At 39.1% G+C, this 19024-nt stretch overlaps 2 protein-coding genes across 2 annotated transcripts in view; both read right to left on the bottom strand.

Moving 5' to 3' along the window:
• LOC134811628 (uncharacterized WD repeat-containing protein alr3466-like) overlaps positions 1-19024 on the bottom strand; it is a 67222-nt gene that overhangs the window by 35867 nt on the left and 12331 nt on the right. The window lies entirely within an intron of this gene.
• Positions 1763-17337, bottom strand: LOC134811629 (uncharacterized). Its single transcript, XM_063818625.1, has 5 exons — positions 16286-17337; positions 14255-14346; positions 7552-7614; positions 5229-5303; positions 1763-3579 (listed from the first exon to the last, which is right to left on the bottom strand). The coding sequence occupies exons 1-5, from the start codon at positions 17043-17045 to the stop codon at positions 3394-3396; spliced, it is 1176 nt and encodes a 391-aa protein (XP_063674695.1). The 5' UTR covers positions 17046-17337; the 3' UTR covers positions 1763-3393.

Genomic DNA, 19024 nt, shown 5'->3' with positions numbered 1-19024 from the left:
AATATTTTTTGGATCAAGGTCATGACTCTGTTATTAGTAGTTACATGACGTAAGATGAGCCCATTATTGTTACATCCTACATAAAGTGCAAGCTTACGTCGTTGGAGAGAATGCTGGAGCTTTAAAAGAATTGTACTATTGAGCTATTTCAGCAGGAGGGCTCGGATTAGAGTAAAGCACAATTGCTACTTATAATGCGCACACGCTTTGCTCAGCAATCTTACCTTCATGCGAGAAGAAGATTCCTTTACTACTGTATCTTTGTCGATTAGGTTCCTTAGTTAGATTGGAGATTATTGCCGATCCCAGTGGTCTAATGAGTCTGTTTTTACTGGCATGGTTTCTTCCTCTTTTATTGGCGGTTGGTAGGTTTAAGTTCCGGTTTTCCCTCCCGTCCACGGGTATTTGACCATAATACTGGATCACCGGACCAGTCGAAAAGACTCTTCCATTTTCCCAAGATAGGGCTGACACAAAGGACCGTCACTATCATCAAATTTTTTGTAATTGTGTTAGCTATCAGTTGATTGACGATGTCATCCCTTCTAGATCGTTCACTCTACAGTCGATCTTCGAGAATGTTCTATAAGGGCCCCCATCAGTTAAAACCACCTTGAATCGATAAATTTTCGGACGCTGATCACGAATACTTTCGAAATATATGTGACGTGTTTATTATATTTGGACATAGACACTTAAGCTTGGCTTACTTAGCTTGTTAGTCCATTGCTCGCTTCTCTTTACTCACATATATGTGCTTCGTGCCATGCGTGAAAGAAGTATACAACGTGTATGTATTAAGTATATGCTTGAAAAGAGGTTCCAATTCGCTGCCGCGCACAATATGCACAATTATATAATGTGAAGTGCGCGTGGCGAATTGCCACAATGGCACAATTAAATGGTTTGTATTTTATGACTATTTTAACGATGGTTTAACAATTAAAAAGGTACCGGTTATATATTTTTCACTGAAAGCACATACAATATACACTTCCCAAATTGCGCGCATTACTGTAACTTCTTTCAACTTCATGAATCGAAATCAAATTTTGCAATGTATTCCAAATCAATATATGTATTTTAATTTACGATGTCAATCCTTCGCAGCTCGGCGTGGCCCAATTTCCACAATTGGTGCATTTTGCCGATTTAACGGTTGCGAGAAGCACTTAATTGCACAATTGGATGCGCAGCTTAGTAGTTGGTAGTGCATCGCACTATAATATGCACTTATACAAATTGCAATTGGGATGTATTTTTGAAAGAGAGTAACATGATGACAAGCGCAGCAGCTTATACTCACTTTGTTGTGCTATTTACAGCGAAATAAGACAATGCAATAGCGTTATTTCGAGCTTGTGGATTTCTTTCAAAAGTATTCTAAATGATTATTGTATCACGTCGTGACCCCCATTTAATTTCACTTATACGATACAGGGGAGCCGCACACTCGTGCGCGGCGGGTCATCACTTCCAACTTCACCCAGCCAATTAAAATTGAACACTTGGGTGATTACTTTTGAGTATAGGAGCTCTTTGGTATGATCTATAATCTGATCTACTAATATAATGTACTGTACGTACCAGAATTGTAAATATTGCGCGCCGCGCGCGATCAGTTAGATTTAGCTAACAGAACGCGCGCGCGCGTATAAGCGTTACGCTAGATGCTCACGGCTTTCAACTTTTATCTTACATTTTGGAAAAAAGTAGACCGTTCGTAATTTCCTCTGTCAGGTACAAATCTTAAACGTCTGTTCAAACAAAGTAAGCATTCGAATGTAGTGATAATCATAGCATAGTCATTCGTTCTCAAATTTTCTAGGCGATCTTTCAACGACAAAAAAAGACAAGATAGTTTATTGTAGTAGATTTACACATTGACATGCAAACAAATAGTTAAACAAAATTAAAAGTTATCGACTTAGTGTAATAAACGTGGATGTTTTTCATACGAAAGCGGTAAACCAATCAAAACGTACAAATAACCAAATTGAGAACTCATTTTAAAAATTGACTTGAATATTCTCTTCAACCAAAAAAACTTAGTTTTCAAAATATGGTCATCCCACATTATGCAGTAAATATAATATTGCACTTAAAAATACAATAAACATCACATACCCTACTAAACGTAAAAACCCTGAACATGGTAACGACCTTTAAATTCTCCTTCTACTAACATGCCTCTTTGTAAATGCATCTATTTACTTCTAAAATTGCCCAAATGGAAAATAGTAAATACTCATTTTTATTAAAAGCTCTGTTTTTGAAAATTAGATGAACTACACCATCTATATTAACATTCATTCGTCAAAGAGGCAGATTTCTACATGACTTTAAGGGTAAAGGGGTCGTTCACATTTATGTGACATATTTAGGGGGAGAGCGTTACTAGAAATGAATGATTGCTGACAGGAGCAGGGAGTTATCTTCCAATTTCACGTCAGGTTAAAATGAACCAATGATTCTGGAGGAAATTCCGTGGGGGACCTCAAGTAATATGTGAACGATCCCTCATCTCGACTATGCTATAATGATGACCTTAGGCTGCGTTGCTTGTCAATAATTGTTCACCATAATGCAATCCTTTTGAAAACTACCGCACTGTGCAAGAATAACACTTCTACAATAAAACTACACTGAGCAATTATTTTTTCTTGATTTTTATAAAATTTAACTACAACAATAAATGACCACAAAATCACTCGCTTTTTCAAAAAATAAAAGGAAAAACGTTTAGAATTTTAGTAATCAAATAGCATATTTACAGATATACGCATAATCCAATCTCATCTTTAACTGGCCTAAACCACTCATCAACTTAAATTCTTACCTTCAAATCAAACAATTGTTGCACGGAGTGCTAATTACACTACAAATTATCAGTTTTCAATCAAAAAAATGTGACCAGAAAATCGATCAACTTGTATTGGTACTCTCAATTCAACACTTTAGACTAGAACTCAATTAATTATCATTCAGAAACTCGTAATAGGATCTGCTTGTCTAAGGAAGACATATTCGTGGAGCAGTTTAACTTGCGGGAACCTTTCGCCTTTTGGCTTGTCCAGGTCGTGGAACACAATCAGCAGCGGACAAGGAAACAACAATTACACAAATATCCAGATCCTATTATTCCTATTAACGGGTCATCACACCAACCAGACCGTCTCTTAATAGCGACCACGTGATCCCATCTACTATCACGTGATCCCATCTACTATCACGTGATCCCATCTACTATCACGTGATCCCATCTACTATCACGTGTTCCCATCTACTATCACGTGATCCCGCTATCCTAAACCCAGCTTCTAACATCTGACCTGTGTCTCTGTCACCCCAGCCCGTTTACCCTGATCCAGGCTAGGTCGACCACACACTTCCTTAGGTAATGATAACCTCTGGCACGTTCCCATTCTCTTGCATCTTCTTCTTCATCTCAAGTTTCTTCGCGAGTAACATCTTCCTACGTTCTTCATCCCTCGCTTTTTGGGCAGCCGACTTTTCCCGGGGCTTCTTCTTATTGGCTGCTGGTGTTCGTGGCGTGCCGGCTCCTTTCTTTTTAGGCATCTGGGGGAGGAATGTAGGTTAGAGAATCCCATGTCAAGTATAATAAAACTATAAAATATTCCAAGTCTGCGCAGGAATGCAATGCTTGGTAGTTTCTTGTTGGAATGTCCGTTATAAGGAGCAGTGTGAGAGTACAGTGAGGTAATGTTAGCAACACTAATTTAGTCCTAGTGACGGTGCCGGCTAGTATAAAAAGAGGTGAGCAGATAATTTTCCTTCTATGTGTGCTATTACGTCATAAAGCCAAATTGTTTCTCCCAATTACCGCCAATTAGACACGGAGTTAGGTTTGTAAATTGTGGTTTAATTGCACCAAATCTGAAGGTTCAAGCCGCGGTTCAGTTGGAATTAGCTAAAATTAGTTGCACTCTTAACAAATTTCTAGAAACCTACAAATTTCCAGAAAGAATTGTCAAGGACAATGCTGATTAAATCAGACAGTGACTTAGGTATTTACAAGGTATGCAGACCATGTAGTTACATGTTAGTGGTCCTAAATTACGCTATCAGGCCGCGAAATGATATCGAAAATGTTAGGAATTTCATCATTACAATGAAAACCAAATTTTATTGTCTAGCCAGTGTATCAAGATACACCATGCTGTGTATCTCACGCAATTACAGATCACAGATCTATATTTAACTTAGTTTGAGGCGGGAAAAATCGGATCACGAGGAATAATTGTTTTCCTCGTTTATGTCTTTATCGTAAACTGCTCTAAAATACTTGACGATCAAAGGATGATCAACAGTTTATCTGGATCTGTTTTATCACAGCAACATTTTAATGCCTTCCAGTAACGGTTATATTGTCATATCGTGCTCCGTTTAGGTATGATTGATCTATTTCAAGATAAATAATTCGGGTAAAGTGAAAATGAAAGAGAATGACACACCATAGATAAAGTGAAAATAAAAGTATTTTCTCAGAGTTCTCATCGTTTTATGTCCACAAACCACTCAAATAATGTGAATGAGAGAACAGCTACGAATGAACTGGATATAATCTTATTACTTACACAATGCTTACTCATGTGTAAACGTGATTAGTGGATATTTTTAACATTCTGCACCTCTCAGTCTACTGAGCAACCAAAACATTCCACAATATCCTGAGTATCAGGATATCCCGGATATGTCATTCTAAACGGTGGTCTGACGTAGTGTTTACCATCATTCTACCATGTTAGAACCGGTGAAATTGTCGTTTAAGTATGCGGGGAGTGCAAACTCTGCACAATGATTGGAAAGAATTTGGCAACACCCCATTATAGTTACGTAATTTCCTTGTAAAAGAGGCGTGCAGTGAAGTTTGCACAGAAGCTTGCACAAACAAAACGCGCCGGGGACAATAAACACATTCTATTGCCATATATGGCATAAACTTGCTAATCACGACTTAACTTCATATCATGTTAAACGTAACGTTTAGCATGATATAAAGATTAATATATCCAATATAATTATGAGACTATGATGTGTAACAGTGATCAGCAGGGTTTACAGTCGCCCCGTATAAACTGACGACTAGCTGGTTTTCAAATAAACGCTGATGACTGATGATTATATCTCATAAATACTTAGTATCCGTTTCTTAGTAATTTGAGACGATATGAAAATTCTCAAATTGAGTGATATTATCAACTAACCGGTGATTTGGGGATGACCCAGTTGTTTTCCTTGAGACTTCTCAGCGCAGTAAACATCTTGTTGACGTCTTCAACCTGGGTAGAATGACAACATTAATACAGAGAAAATGTTGTCTACGACTAGACTTACAAGGACAGCTGCCAATTATCTGAAACTTTGTGAAATTCCAGACAGTTCCTTTCAACAGAACAATTCACTAAACAAGAATTGCGCCCGTTGTTTCGTTTTGGCGGACGCTAGATTTCCGTTCACTATATTTATAAATATAAGCTGTAATCAGCTCACTGCATAATAATAATATACACATAGTACACTATACTACGAGTACGCATGCCACGTACAAATTGGGCTCATTACCTAATACTATACATTAATTAATACACTCACGCCGCGCATTTATTGACATGCTAGCTATATACATCATATCTCCGCAAGCAATACTCGCGCGCTGCACTGCGCGCTAGTTGTCATGGTAACTAACGAAAGGACGGACGACATATTTAAACCCACCTATCTCGTTCTCCAAAATCCACGTTTTTCTGCAAAAACGTCCATTCGTAACCTTTCACTATTGTCTTTTTACAAAAGAGTGTGAACGGAAAAAATGTCACTCCATCGTCAAATATTGAATATCTTGACACACTCCGAGCTCACACTCCGGCTACTAAATATCGCACACACGGTAACTACTAACGTTTGTACGACTCTGCGTGCTGCTAAATTCACCGCGATTCAAATCCATTAAGAGGGGTCAGATTCACCCGTTTAGGGTTACATCATGTCACCATTATGCGCTCATCCGGCTCGTAATGATGAGCTGTAATCAAATTTGATGTCGTAATCCAACCCCGGCCCCGGTGTGGGTTAAACAGAGCTCTCGCAAGTGAGGTTTAACGTTTATTAGTACACTGGATCTTAATTAAATTTTACACCAGATCATGTCTTTGTGATAACATTTCTTATATTCTACAGAAATGACAAGGCCCCCGGCCCGGTCATCACCCTGTCCCCTGGCCCCTTGTCAGTCGTCAGGTGAACGGGCTTATTACATTATCATAACCTTGTCGAGAGAGATAGGGCTATTTATACTTGTAGCTCAGATAAATGATATTAGTCAGCGTGAGGGGAGTTAGACTGGAGCTTAGCCACCAACTGTACACAGGGCTGGTTGGCTGTAGAGAGTGAACTGTTCCAACATATTTCCATATATGGCATAATCGGAGACAGGGAGAGGGGGAGAAATATATGATTTTTAGAACATCTGTCGCAGACTGTAACGAATGAATCGAGCCGCCTTGCACGCCAACAGTAAGGATAATATCCAAATAATTCCGTAATTCTTCTACCAGACATAATTTATCCAGTAAATTTGAATACTATTAATAAGATGATATTAGTCGGTAGAGAGTACTATTATGCTGGGATATTATCAAGTGTGGATGACGTCATAGAGATAAGGATACTGCAAGTACGGATTCTATCTTAGAAACCTCCCAAATATCCGACTAAACTACCAACTTGGATAAGACGGATTACCACCACAGAGATAAGATAAGGTAATCCAAGTAAACATCCGACACCGTCTTAACGCACAATCAGTCAAATTAGTGGCATATTTTACTATTCCGATACAATTACGCCCACATATAACGGGCGTGCCAGGCTGGTTTTATAACCGGCCAGCTATTATAGCCAGGGCTGGTTAGTGGCACAAGGAGAATACTATTTTAGCGCGGCTAACAGACGGATATTAATGTCTGGTCAGGATAATATGGGCAGTCTATCACACCTTGACAAGGTGTTCGACGTGTCGACTCCCTGGCTATCACCCAGCACTATTCTTCACACCAGCCTTTTGTTTTGTAGGGGTTTAAGTGAAACCACCAGATTGATGCGGATAACATATAACGTATATATATATAACGTATTATATGTATTGAATGGTGAAATATAAAACCGATATCCGGTCCTAGGAGGACCTAGATTGTAACTGTTGAAATTATGGAGATGGGGATTCGTGCTGTAGCTGTCCAAATGGAAGGCACGGAAATTTAGCGGATCGTATTGCCCGAATTAATGCTCTCTGAACGGATTACGGAACCCAGTAAACACTAAACATGCAATGGGCGAGGTTGAGGATAGGGAACTGTTTGGATGATCGATGATCGCTTACCTAGAAACCAAGACTATGGAATACTATCAAATTATCGACCTCTTAAGATTGCAAACTTGATCAAACCATTTTAAATTTCCCAACAATGTTATCGATCGGAAATAATTCTCAAATCTATAATGTAAAATAAAAATTCACAATAAAAATACCTGAAGAAGGATGAGCTCCCAGAAACCCTGCATATCATCAGCTGTCATCTTTCTGCTGGTACTCTGGGGGAATAGAGACGTGTTACACTTGTCACGCTGTTGCGCGCAATAATTAGGATAAATTAAACTTTTAAAACTCACATTAAATTCAGTGTCACTCGATTTTAGGTGGCATCTTTCCAGTACCAAAAAAGCACTTTCAAGGGAGAGCGTTAATGACAGATGGCTTGGAAATGTTTACCACCCCTCCCGTGAAGTCTAAATATGCTATGAAGTATGAAACTAAATTTTAGATGTACGTGACTTGGACAGAAATCACCTGACCTAGCAATCTTCTCAGTTCTCAGTACAGTATGAAATGGTATCATGTATTTATTATAAGCGGGGATGGATTCACTTTTAGGATTTGATATAAGTATGGAGATGCTCGAAATGATGTTCGATTAATAGCAATTGTGAAGTCTTACCTACGCTTTTAAAAGAGTTAACCTAAAGAATCGCACCAAATGGCGCCCATACTCAAGATTTTAGTATGAAATATGAAAGAGGCAACGTTTTATAGACCACTTATCCGATTCAAGATGAATTAAGTGCATTACTATGAATGCCAAGTACCCGATATCGAATTACTTCAATTGTTCAAATTTTGTAGAAAGCCTCACCCCATAACTGGACCTATTTATATCTTCAATGACCAGATATATACAGTGATTGGAGCGCTTAACTTATCCGAAAGGAAAGTATATTCATATTCCAGAACCTGAAAACATGCCTTTAGTGCACAAAATTTCTTCCTGCCATCCGATGATCTTAAAGACTTAAGCTTGGTATTCCAGTTATCATAGATCTCTATGATAGAGCCAGGATACTGATACGAATGTCATTATTATATACATGAGTATGCTGGTATGATGGTATGTTGGTATGCAGTACAGACATACTGAGAACTAAGAGATCGACTGCAGATGTCGACTCAGTGGCTCCAGCCAAGGAGGAGTATTGCTTAAAACATAGATTTGAGGGGCGCGGTATTACGGAGTTACGGTGATAAATCACCATGACAGTGCCGTTACTGATTATAACTCAGTTACTAAGAAGAGCATACCGACACGCTTAGATCTGTAGATCTAACTGCAGGGCGCCAGGAATATTATAGATAGCAAGAAGAGAGGTCTTCTGCTTGAAAACATATGATCTACAAGTAACATTAAAAGTGATCAGTAACCCTTATATTGTAACCGAGGAGTTGAGAGTGTCCTGGTATCCTGGAATCCTGGAATCCTAATAAGAACAGTTAACCTACAAGCATTTAATTTAGACCTAGCATGCACTCAATATGTACCAGGCACTGAACAATCACTTTCTAGTGAAGCTCCACTTATGAGCTGCAACAATTAAAGCTCCAACCCCTTCCTCAAAAGACCCTTTCTACTGAAGGAAGTTTGTTTCGAACTATAACTCAAAATCAGTATCTTAGTCTAGACTACCGTTACAGTGCATTTTAAATGGCTGATATAACGTTAACTTTTATTCTAGTTGAACTTTCGGAGTACTTAATTGGAGCTAGCTGGAACCTAGTCCCTGAGACCTCTCTGGTAATCTGGGTACATAGAGAATGATATAGTGGGCACTTGATATTCGAACCGTAGTTGAAAGTTATGTTAGAGACAAAGACAAATTTGGATTCCTCCCTTCAAATCAGATTTGTTCTTTTCTCTTTATGTTTCCATATTTGGAGCACCCTGGTTATATTGGGAAACCGTTTTTATATTCACGTTATCTGAACATATAATGAAGGTATTAGGAAGTTATAAACCAGTCGCCAGGCCTCATTTACGGTAAATGATCCTCATTTTTAACACTTGTACAATAATTTGTCTCGCCCAACCGTCTCACGAGTCCTACAGAAACCCCAATCTACATTTTCTAAGCAGTTCCCTCACCAACTCAATATTCCGTTCCTTCGACCCTCAAGGCAAAGGACAAACGCCACATGAAATCTTATAAAGCAGGACTATGCTACTAATCACTTACAGATCTACACTTATAATTACACTACACTATTACACTGTATACACATGTGTCATGAAACGAATTATATACAGCTAATTAGGGGAACTTTTTCTCTGTTGATGATGAGGCGATATTATTTACTCAAGAAACAGCTGACAGCTATTATTAAGTAGCCTGATAACTGAGATAATGCTCGATTATTTCTTCTCATCGACTAAATAATTGGATCGTTACAGGCTTCGACTTTTTGAAGTCTTAAAAGAACTACAGTTGGATAATCCTGTAGCAGAACGTTTTAAATGTAAAACAATTCAGTTGGCTAGTTGACTGTACAGTAAAACCTCCTTTACCGACCTCCTTCACTAACTAAGACTAGATTCAGACTAATTTTAGATCATCTAACTGCCAGTACAACTCTTATTATCATGTATACTCCGTAAATCTTAGTTCTTACATATTCTCAGTAAATCTTTAGTAGTAGGCTAGCAAATCAATAGCAGCTGGATTCAGAGTATGGTTTGATGAGGTACTAAGTTTTGCAACCACCGCACCGGTCTGACAAAACATCTGTTTTTAATATTCACCAGCTCCATCAATTAATAAGTAAACTAACTAACGTTATAATGGATTATACTAGTATACACAGCCGCCTCCCCACTGTAGTGCTTGCTGGTGTGTACTGCACGGCATCCCTACCGTTAAACATAACAGCATTGTCTCACGATATATTTATTATAGCCGTGTTTAAAGGCTGAGAGAGAGAGAATTCTACTACATCTCACGGATACAATGCAGGTTACTTCTGAACAGTGTTTAACTGTGTGACCGTGATACGGTCTTCCCGTTAAATCAGGTAAATAACCTCGTACATCACATACGGACAATTCTACAGGTGCATTCCTGGTCTTACACTTGCAATTATTCGTAACAATTGGGAGGGCCAGGGGAAGCTTAAAATATTGATATTAGACTGAGCTGATTTAATCAGCAGATTCTTGATTCCCTTGCTTTGCACGAAATCGAGGACATTTCCTATTATTTTGAACATTTTGTTCAGTGAGGTCATAACTCACTCGAATGATCGAGTATAGCCTGAATACTCTTTTGATGTAACACCGCGTACATTCTTTGTACTAAAACTAGCCTGTCAAAATAATCATTACATAGCCATAAGACAATACAGATTACAGAACGGCTCATTGGCCTATTATAAAATTATAAGATACATTTTATGATACATTATAGCAGGTTACTAGACAGTATTGTTATATGAAATAATGAGATTGAATAGTGTGCCAAGACCAACGCTCTGTGCTATCTTAAACCTAGCAGTAGAGTATTGGTGGGTGTACCTGACAAATTTAAATGACATTGCTTAGCAACATTAATAAAGGGTGACTTCTCCGGAATCACTCACTGCAAACGAACATTTACATTAATAATAAAACTACTTATAATATTATCATGTATTGAGCGTTCCCGCATACAGTTGAAGTCACATGACATGTTTACAATGTATCCTGTGTATATCACATGGTAGAGTTTACACGCTACATTAACAAAGACCACTCATTACAGTTAGACAATGACTATCGGTCAGATAAATGAGATGTAGCCACATTTGGAGACTACAACTATGATCTGTTGTGCTCTAGAACCCCCTAGGTTTAAAAATGGCTTACTTCCATACTAATGCAAAAAAGTTATACGTACACTGTACAGGGGCTCCTGTATGTATTTTGCATTAGTATGGAAGTGGGCCAATTTTAAACATGGTAATATAAAATATTACACTCGCTATGTCACTGTTTTTACGACAAATGTTTTCGTTTTTGCCGATGATCTGATGAGCATATGATTTAATTATAATGAGTATATTTCAACTTATAGGAAATGTTACAAAAAATACATAATACATACCTGAGCTGTTCTAAGTATTTTAATAATATTTGGTTAGTGCGATTATTCTGGGCGACCATTTTGTTAACATTTTCCGAGAAAAAAGAACCGCGTGATTTTTGGTGTAAACGATCAAACGACCACGTGTTAACAATAACTGAAGAATACTATTAATAGATCGTTCACCGTGGACACGCCTTTTTAAAAGAACTAGGATGTTCTGGAGTTTTCTTTACTGAGAGATCACGTCTAGTCTAGTAAAATCTGGTAACGTTTAGGATTTTAATCTCATTATACCTAACAATAAAAGGTAGGTAAGAGCTGATGGTGGCCATTCATTGGCCGGGATAAGTAAATGGTAATTAAAGCTACAGTGAGGACATTGAGTACAAGCGCACGTGTGTGTGTGTGTGTTAGAACAGGAACTAAGTTAATATCATGTAACTACATGTAACAGTATACACACCGTGTACATACAGTACACACACCGTGTACATACAGTATACACACCGTGTACACACAGTATACACTGCACCGTGCAGTTACTACACGGTACAGCTCAGTGTATCATATGTGTCCTTCATAACCTGTAGTAAGTATCTTAGAGGGGTTCATCACAAGTTCATATGGCAGACTTGTCACAGTCAAGTTGTTGATAGTTTTACTTGATGTTCAGTCTAGTTTGCAATGTATCCTTGTTATTCCCGGCTCCGGGAGAGGCTTGTTTACTAACTTGGTGGAGTCACGAGGTACTGAACTAAAGTACGGTAATTTGGCGTACTTTGTTACCCAAATGAAATGAATACTAGCATACATAATATATTAATAGGACACATAATACAGATATAACGATGAGGTGATTTATTTTACCACGAAAACAGTGCTTCTTGTGAGTGTAAGAGTTATTTTAGAGTGTACAAAGTAGATTTAGCGAGCTGAATATTGAGACTACTTTCCTCCGACAACGACTTTAATATTCTCATAATATAATAATTGTACATTATGTAGCATAATATATACGAACATTATATTTTATTTCTTTGCTTGACAACTCTACGGTCACTGTGGTCACATACACCACGCACTGAGACTCTCTCAGGCTATTGTCCACGAAACCGCTCTAGTGTAGGTATGTAAAGTAAATATAGCATTAAGTTAAGCGTTATTAAATCGTAATTCCCAAAGCCCATGGGAGATTTAACGGTGACATGTTATAAAAACCTGACCGAACATATGGCTGAACTAGTGGAACTAGTGGCACTAGGTGACGGAGTGACTGGGTATAAACATATGGCTGAACTAGTGGAACTAGTGGCACTAGGTGACGGAGTGACTGGGTATAAACGGGTATTAAAGATTGCGTGCCCGGCAAGTAGGTGCAACTAACCACTTCTTGTTTATTCCTAAGTTATTTCTTAAGTTATTCCTAAGTAGTTACTCTCCTAAGTATGGAGTCTAGTCAGCGAATGAGATCAGTAATTGTAAAGAGAGAAATTACTGATCCTAGGTCTCATGGTGATAAAAATAGAAATCAAAGATCTTTTACAGATCTGCTGACTCGTGTTAAGGTATTTATTTTCAGTAATTCAGCGAGATCATCAAGAATGTGTCAACTTGATGTAATATACACTCCTCAGACCTCAGACCTCAAGTCCCTCGACTATTATTAGGAGTGTTTAAAGTTGACATAATAAAAGGTGACCAGATACTGATAAACAGCTGAGGGGGTCAGGTTATTACTTATTATTCAGTATGGTCTGTGGTTACTGTGGTTACTGTGGAGATTGCGGTGTAACTGGAACCATGGTAACAACCCAGAGATGTTATATAATGACACTATTGTTGGGGAGCAAACTCTTAGTTATTGAGTTATAGCAGCTGGGTTAAGGTAGTGATAAACAGTGGGGTCTCCGTCACTAATATATCACAACTGGTACCAGTTACAGTCACATAGGGTACTTTGCGATAAGATATTCTCTCTAATACTGTGTACGTGCTTCATGGGAATACCCTGATAAGACTGTCACAAACTTCATTATTTCATTCGGGCTTCGGGCCAAAATACGGTCAGGTACTGCAGGTGACTACAAGTATTTTTGACTCTAAGAATGCAAGCAGTCAAAGAACATTCTAGATGCTAGAAAATATGCAAACTCCTGCGTAAGAATGTTAGTGTTGTTTGTCAAAGCAAAGTTAGGATATTGAGAAAATCTTCATAGCTTCGCCACATTATCACTTGGTAAAGCTTATCATCAAGTTATATATATGGTTATTGGTTAGTTTTTATCAACTTAGCTGCAACTTAAAATCAATTTCCTGAAACAACACCTACGTTGTACGTGTGCCATAGCTTTCTTCAAAGGGTTTAAAACCTGACTAGACTATTTCTGGTAACACCACATATTATAATTGTTATACATTCCGAGTGTAAGCTGACACAGTATTTTACAGAAATATGTGTCAATGTGAGTGAAGGTCAGCCACCTAAACACCTTCCCAAAATAAACCAATCCCATTCCCCTGGTTTGTGGTGTGTATAATTGACAGGAGCTCAACAATTTAGCTCCTGTTGACGTCCGTAATTGCACCTTCAATTTAGTGCACGATTAAAGAAATGCAAAACTATTTTCTCCTGTGTAATCCAGAAATTATTACACTCAAACATGCTTGGGGGGGGGGGGGGGGGGGCCCTGCTTGTTAGAAATTGTATTCAACACCCGAATCTAACAACATGCGTTTTAATAGCTAAACACTGGTTATAAAAAGACATTGTTCGAAGAACTTGACAAACCTCGAACTCAGCACAGAGCCCTCTGTACTGTTTAAACTTGGAAGTTAGCAGTAAGTTAGCTTTGCCGCAACTCGCCATCACTCGTCCACCAGCTGAAATTATTGGAATGTTTAAAAGAAGCTTCAAGGGAGCACCCACCAGCCACACATACTTTACACGTTGTTACGGTTGTTACATGCTTCAAGACTTCGGCTAAGTAGTGGAATTTGTTCAGAAACCTTCGGCTAATTGTGACATTTAGCTAACAGTAAATGGAGAATGGAATGTCAGTTGAAATGGTTTCAATGTGAGACATGAATATGAAACGTGATTATTGGGGAAGCCGAGCGGTGGTAATTGGTGAAAATTGCCCACATTCTGGTTTGCTAATTGGATCCAGTCAACAAGCCAGGTACGGCCAACAGGAGTTTCACACCGCTAATCTAAATAATTTATCCGCTATTATGAAACCCCCTTCTGCAGTCCTGCCATCACATCACGTGACTAGAGGTGAGAACTATAACACTACGTAAACCTCACCTCAACTAACATTACCTAACTTTAGCAATATCGGCTATATTTTATAAGGCTGCTGTTTTATATTCAAGGATTAAGAGTTGGGCTGGGAGTGCTGACACGCGAAAGCGTTTGGGAGACTTACTTCTAACGGCTTCTCCATTAGTGATCTAAACTAAAACGTAGTACTGGGTATTGAGCGAGCTCTGAGACCTGGGCTGTGTATAAATCAATGCTTTTTATGGTCAGAGCTCTGCTAAGTTGCGGCAGCTCGATAGTATGAACTGAGAGCGAATTGTTGGAGATTTTCGTCACGCCACACAGCTAACACACACTGACCTTTCACCATTATATATAATATATATATAATGACATTTCAGTGCTATTCCACAAACTGCGCCAAGAAAATGGCCAGCTTAGCAGTTTCTGTATATTTAGTAGCTGTACACGAGGCTGCAGGCAAACATTCTCACCTATTTTGACAGAAAGACGACACTTAGCCGGTCACAAGTTGCTAGGCTATTAATTCTGCAGATACGAGAGCTACATGTATAAAGACACATGTTAATATGTACACAGTATTCTGCCCACAGTGCCCCGTGTCTACCTACACTAAGATTAGATAGATTGAAACTCTACACCAATAATAGTGCAGTGACCGAGTGGAGCGAACATCACAGGCGCTGTATAGTTACAGACATGGGCTGCCCTAGTCAGCCAACACCTTATCACCATATATCATTATTACATGTACATATTCAGTGTATCCCGGTACTAAATATACTGCATCTCGCTTTAGACATGCACTGAGCTTCCTTGTCAGGCCTCCCTCCCTTCAGCAACTCGTAAGTATAATCTGACATTTGTTTTACACATTTCACAGGCTTACTGAGCATTACTTTTTAGGAATCCTTGTTTTCAATTCGTTGATGAAGAAAGTGTACAAGGTTTGCGGAGTTGAATATTATGCAGTCACAGTTGGAAAATATAAGCTAATATAGAGCTGGGGAAACATTCTCTACCAGATGCGGATTGTTGGGGCGTAAGGCTTCCATAACAAAGGTCATCAAGTATCATGGTGAAATGAATGGGTGGTCAGTGTTAACGTGATGATTTAGCAACTAAAATACTTGGCACTCACTCTTACACTCTATTAAATACCTATTGAATAGTGAATACTACCTTTAAACATACATTTAGGGAAACAGTTAAGCCACGAAATACATAATAAAATGGGCAGTTTTAAGTCACGACAGCGACAACATCTTGCTGCACAGGGCGTTACCCTCCTCTATATAGTATATATCCATATTTGGTAGAAGCTGCTAATAGTGTCCGTGTTATGCTATGATATTTTAAGACGGAGCTATTTGATTATAGAAAGCTAGGGTCACAATATTGAGTGCTCGTAATGACCAGAATGAGCAGTTAATACTTCTCAATTTAAAAGTTGACAACTTAGTTGAATGAGACGTACTGGTGTGCATCTTGGTTGATTGATGAGAACTAACAAAACTAACTTGAATTCAAAATTACCTTCTTCAGATGCAGCAGTAGCTTCCTCAATTAGAGTAACAAAATATTCACGTTCCTTCGCCAATACTTCTGCCTCATCATTCACCATTTTGAGGTAGATACTGTTATTAGCTATCTCCTCGTCGATTGAACTGTCACAGTTGCCGTTTTCCAGATAAGAATTATTTTCCTTATCGTTGTCTAACAATGGCAGGTCAGACCCACAACTGATTTCCTTATCGCTTTCTGGTTTCCCCAGGTCCCCGTCGATTGTGTGGTTTGCGTTGACAACACCGTTTAGATGATGCCCATTTCTGATGTCCCCATTTTCGAGAATCACGTGATTTTCAGTAGATGAAAGTTCCCCGTTTGAATTAGAATGATCGATATTATTAGCGTTAGTGTTCGTTTTGTCCGCTGAATCTCGATCTGCCACTTCACTGACCGTCACATTTTCAGTGACCTCCGCAACAGTTTCGCACACCGACCGCTCATTTCGAGTCTTATCAGTGCAGTCATTATTAGTAACCGTCCCATTATTGTCATTAATCTGAGTTAAATTTTTGGAACACAACAGCGGATCAATAACAACGATTCCGTTGGGCGTTAGCTGATGATTTCGAGTCCGTAAGTCGACGCTGTCTTCGCTGGTGCTGCGGGATCGGGATGAAGTACTGCAGTTGTCTGGGTCCACGGGGCGGAGCAGCGCTCGAATCTGCAAGCAAAACAGTGAGCAACTCTGAGACGATCTACGAGTACGTTTACCAGCACTTTGTGACATGTCAAACAATTACAAACAGCACAAGCAAAGAGTGAGGGAGAGAGAGTGAGAGAGAGAGTGCGATACGCCGGGTACAGTATAATAATAAATGTATCGGATGACAACAGTTACATCAGAGATAAGCTCGACTCAGCCTAGTATTTTGCCATCTACTCATACACTGATATATAGATCACGTAGTTAAGTTGTTAGCACAACAACACGAAATCAGATGAGCTATGTATTACTGGTTAATTGTTCTCACTCTGAAAAGAGAGGGGGGCCACACGCGGTGCTCACCTCAAAATGTACAACATATATTGTCATTCAACACAGTATACTGCACTCGTATGGTTGTCTTGTGACCATTATATTTGCTCTCTCTCTCTACCTCTCCAGTCTCCCTCTCCCTCTCCCTCTCTCTCTCTCTCTCTCTCTCTCTCCTCTCTTACCTGAGCTAGTGCGGATACGCTCTCCGCGGAAGTGTACCGATCCGGGGCGAGGTGCATTTGTCACATGGCATCCGGGGCAGTGTCTGACTTCTGCCCAGATTTTCTGGGGACTTGGTGTCGAACATCCGCCGGATCTGGTTGAACTTGGATCGGTTCATGGGTATCCAGTGAAGGTCTGTATCGGAGAGTGCCATTTGTGTGTGTTTTTAAGAGTACCAGCTGCGTCTTACATCCTACCTTCAAAATACAATTAGGTAAGTGAAATCTATTTAAATAATCGTACATTTAATGTACTTCCGCTGATCTAATGCTTTATGTAACATGATATGAACATCTGGCCTATTATATTAACTGGCCTATTATATTAACTCATTAAACTAAAATAATGCATATTCACGCTAGTTATAGTGTTACAACTTTTAAAAGCGGCAAATAATGGCCTCAAAATAACCTTACGATAAGGCTCGCTGAAAAGTTTTTTAAACAGCCGGCCGTGCCACATAAATTTTTGACCCCCCCATATCCCTACCATTGTTAAAGTTTGTCCCATGCTTAGGCAGTCACTTACGAGGTTGCATAGACTGACAGACTATAAGTATAAGTAGCACTAAGTATGTGCGGGAACAATCGTGACAGAAAATAGCGGGCAAGATTACACAATTCAGTAACAGACAGCTCATTTGACCAAATAGTTCGACCTCTGCTCGTCTTATTTGAGCCGTAATTTCCTTACTAGCGAGCATTAACCTTTTGTTTTGCTTTAATCAATGTCGGTTACTTGAGCATTATTTCAGCGTATCCTAGACCAATCTCGGTTAAATTAAAGATAATTTTCCATATTACGGCTACAGTTTGACATAGGTTGAACTGGCTGGCTTTAATCCAGCTCTCATTCTTTAGTGTTTCCGACAAATTAATCTGCGTAATAGAGCGAGCAGTGATTTAGTGTCAGGTAGTTCATAGAACACGATGGTATTTACCTTTAACTTTAATATTATATGCAGTTTCAACAAATTTCAAAAGACAATACTTTAAAGACTTTAAAGTTTCAATTAGTAATTCAACTTAAACGGTATGGAGGCAGGAGAAGGGTTTCCCGCAGTCACATGAATCTGAAAACAACACAGAGATTGCATTCTAGCAATACAGCCCCTCTAGCTATATAGCTGTAGTCCCTCATCAAGTTGCTTGTATAAAGCAAAACAAGAGATCATGTCTGGCCAACAAGTAGAATCAGATCATAAAACTACGTTATATGTTAAGCAAAAAGCAAGACGTGCCTCACTGCCAATCAGCGGTGGATCTGCACCAGGGATTGTAAACACCATTATGTAGGGCATTATGTAGTGCATTATGTAGGGCATTATGTAGTGTGTCTAGCTGGGGCGAGACTACTGACTAACAGTGGTGAGAGCTACTGCAGCGGTGGGAGTCGCTACAGGGGTAGTACTAGCTACAGGGGTGGTACTAGCTATGGGAATCGGTCGCGAGGGCGGAAGTCGCGAGGACGGAAGACCAAAGGGCGTAGGACTCAAGGGCGGAAGTTTC

Source organism: Bolinopsis microptera, chromosome 2 (assembly GCF_026151205.1).
Source record: "Bolinopsis microptera isolate Bmic1 chromosome 2, MBARI_Bmic_1.0, whole genome shotgun sequence".
In the NCBI taxonomy this organism is placed as follows: Eukaryota; Metazoa; Ctenophora; class Tentaculata; order Lobata; family Bolinopsidae; genus Bolinopsis; species Bolinopsis microptera.
The sequence above is the reverse complement of the archived record's forward strand: the minus strand, read 5'-3'. Positions and strand labels throughout refer to the sequence as shown.

What these genes read in the sequence shown, in the direction of transcription:
- LOC134811629 (XM_063818625.1), bottom strand. Translation starts at nt 17,045, where the DNA reads ATGTCACAAAGTGCTGGTAAACGTACTCGTAGATCGTCTCAGAGTTGC. An exon ending in TACTGCTGCATCTGAAGAAG is followed by an intron (nt 14,347 to 16,285) that starts GTAATTTTGAAT and finishes CAATAATTTCAG; the next exon opens with CTGGTGGACGAGTGATGGCG. An exon ending in GGGTCATCCCCAAATCACCG is followed by an intron (nt 3,580 to 5,228) that starts GTTAGTTGATAA and finishes TTCCTCCCCCAG; the next exon opens with ATGCCTAAAAAGAAAGGAGC.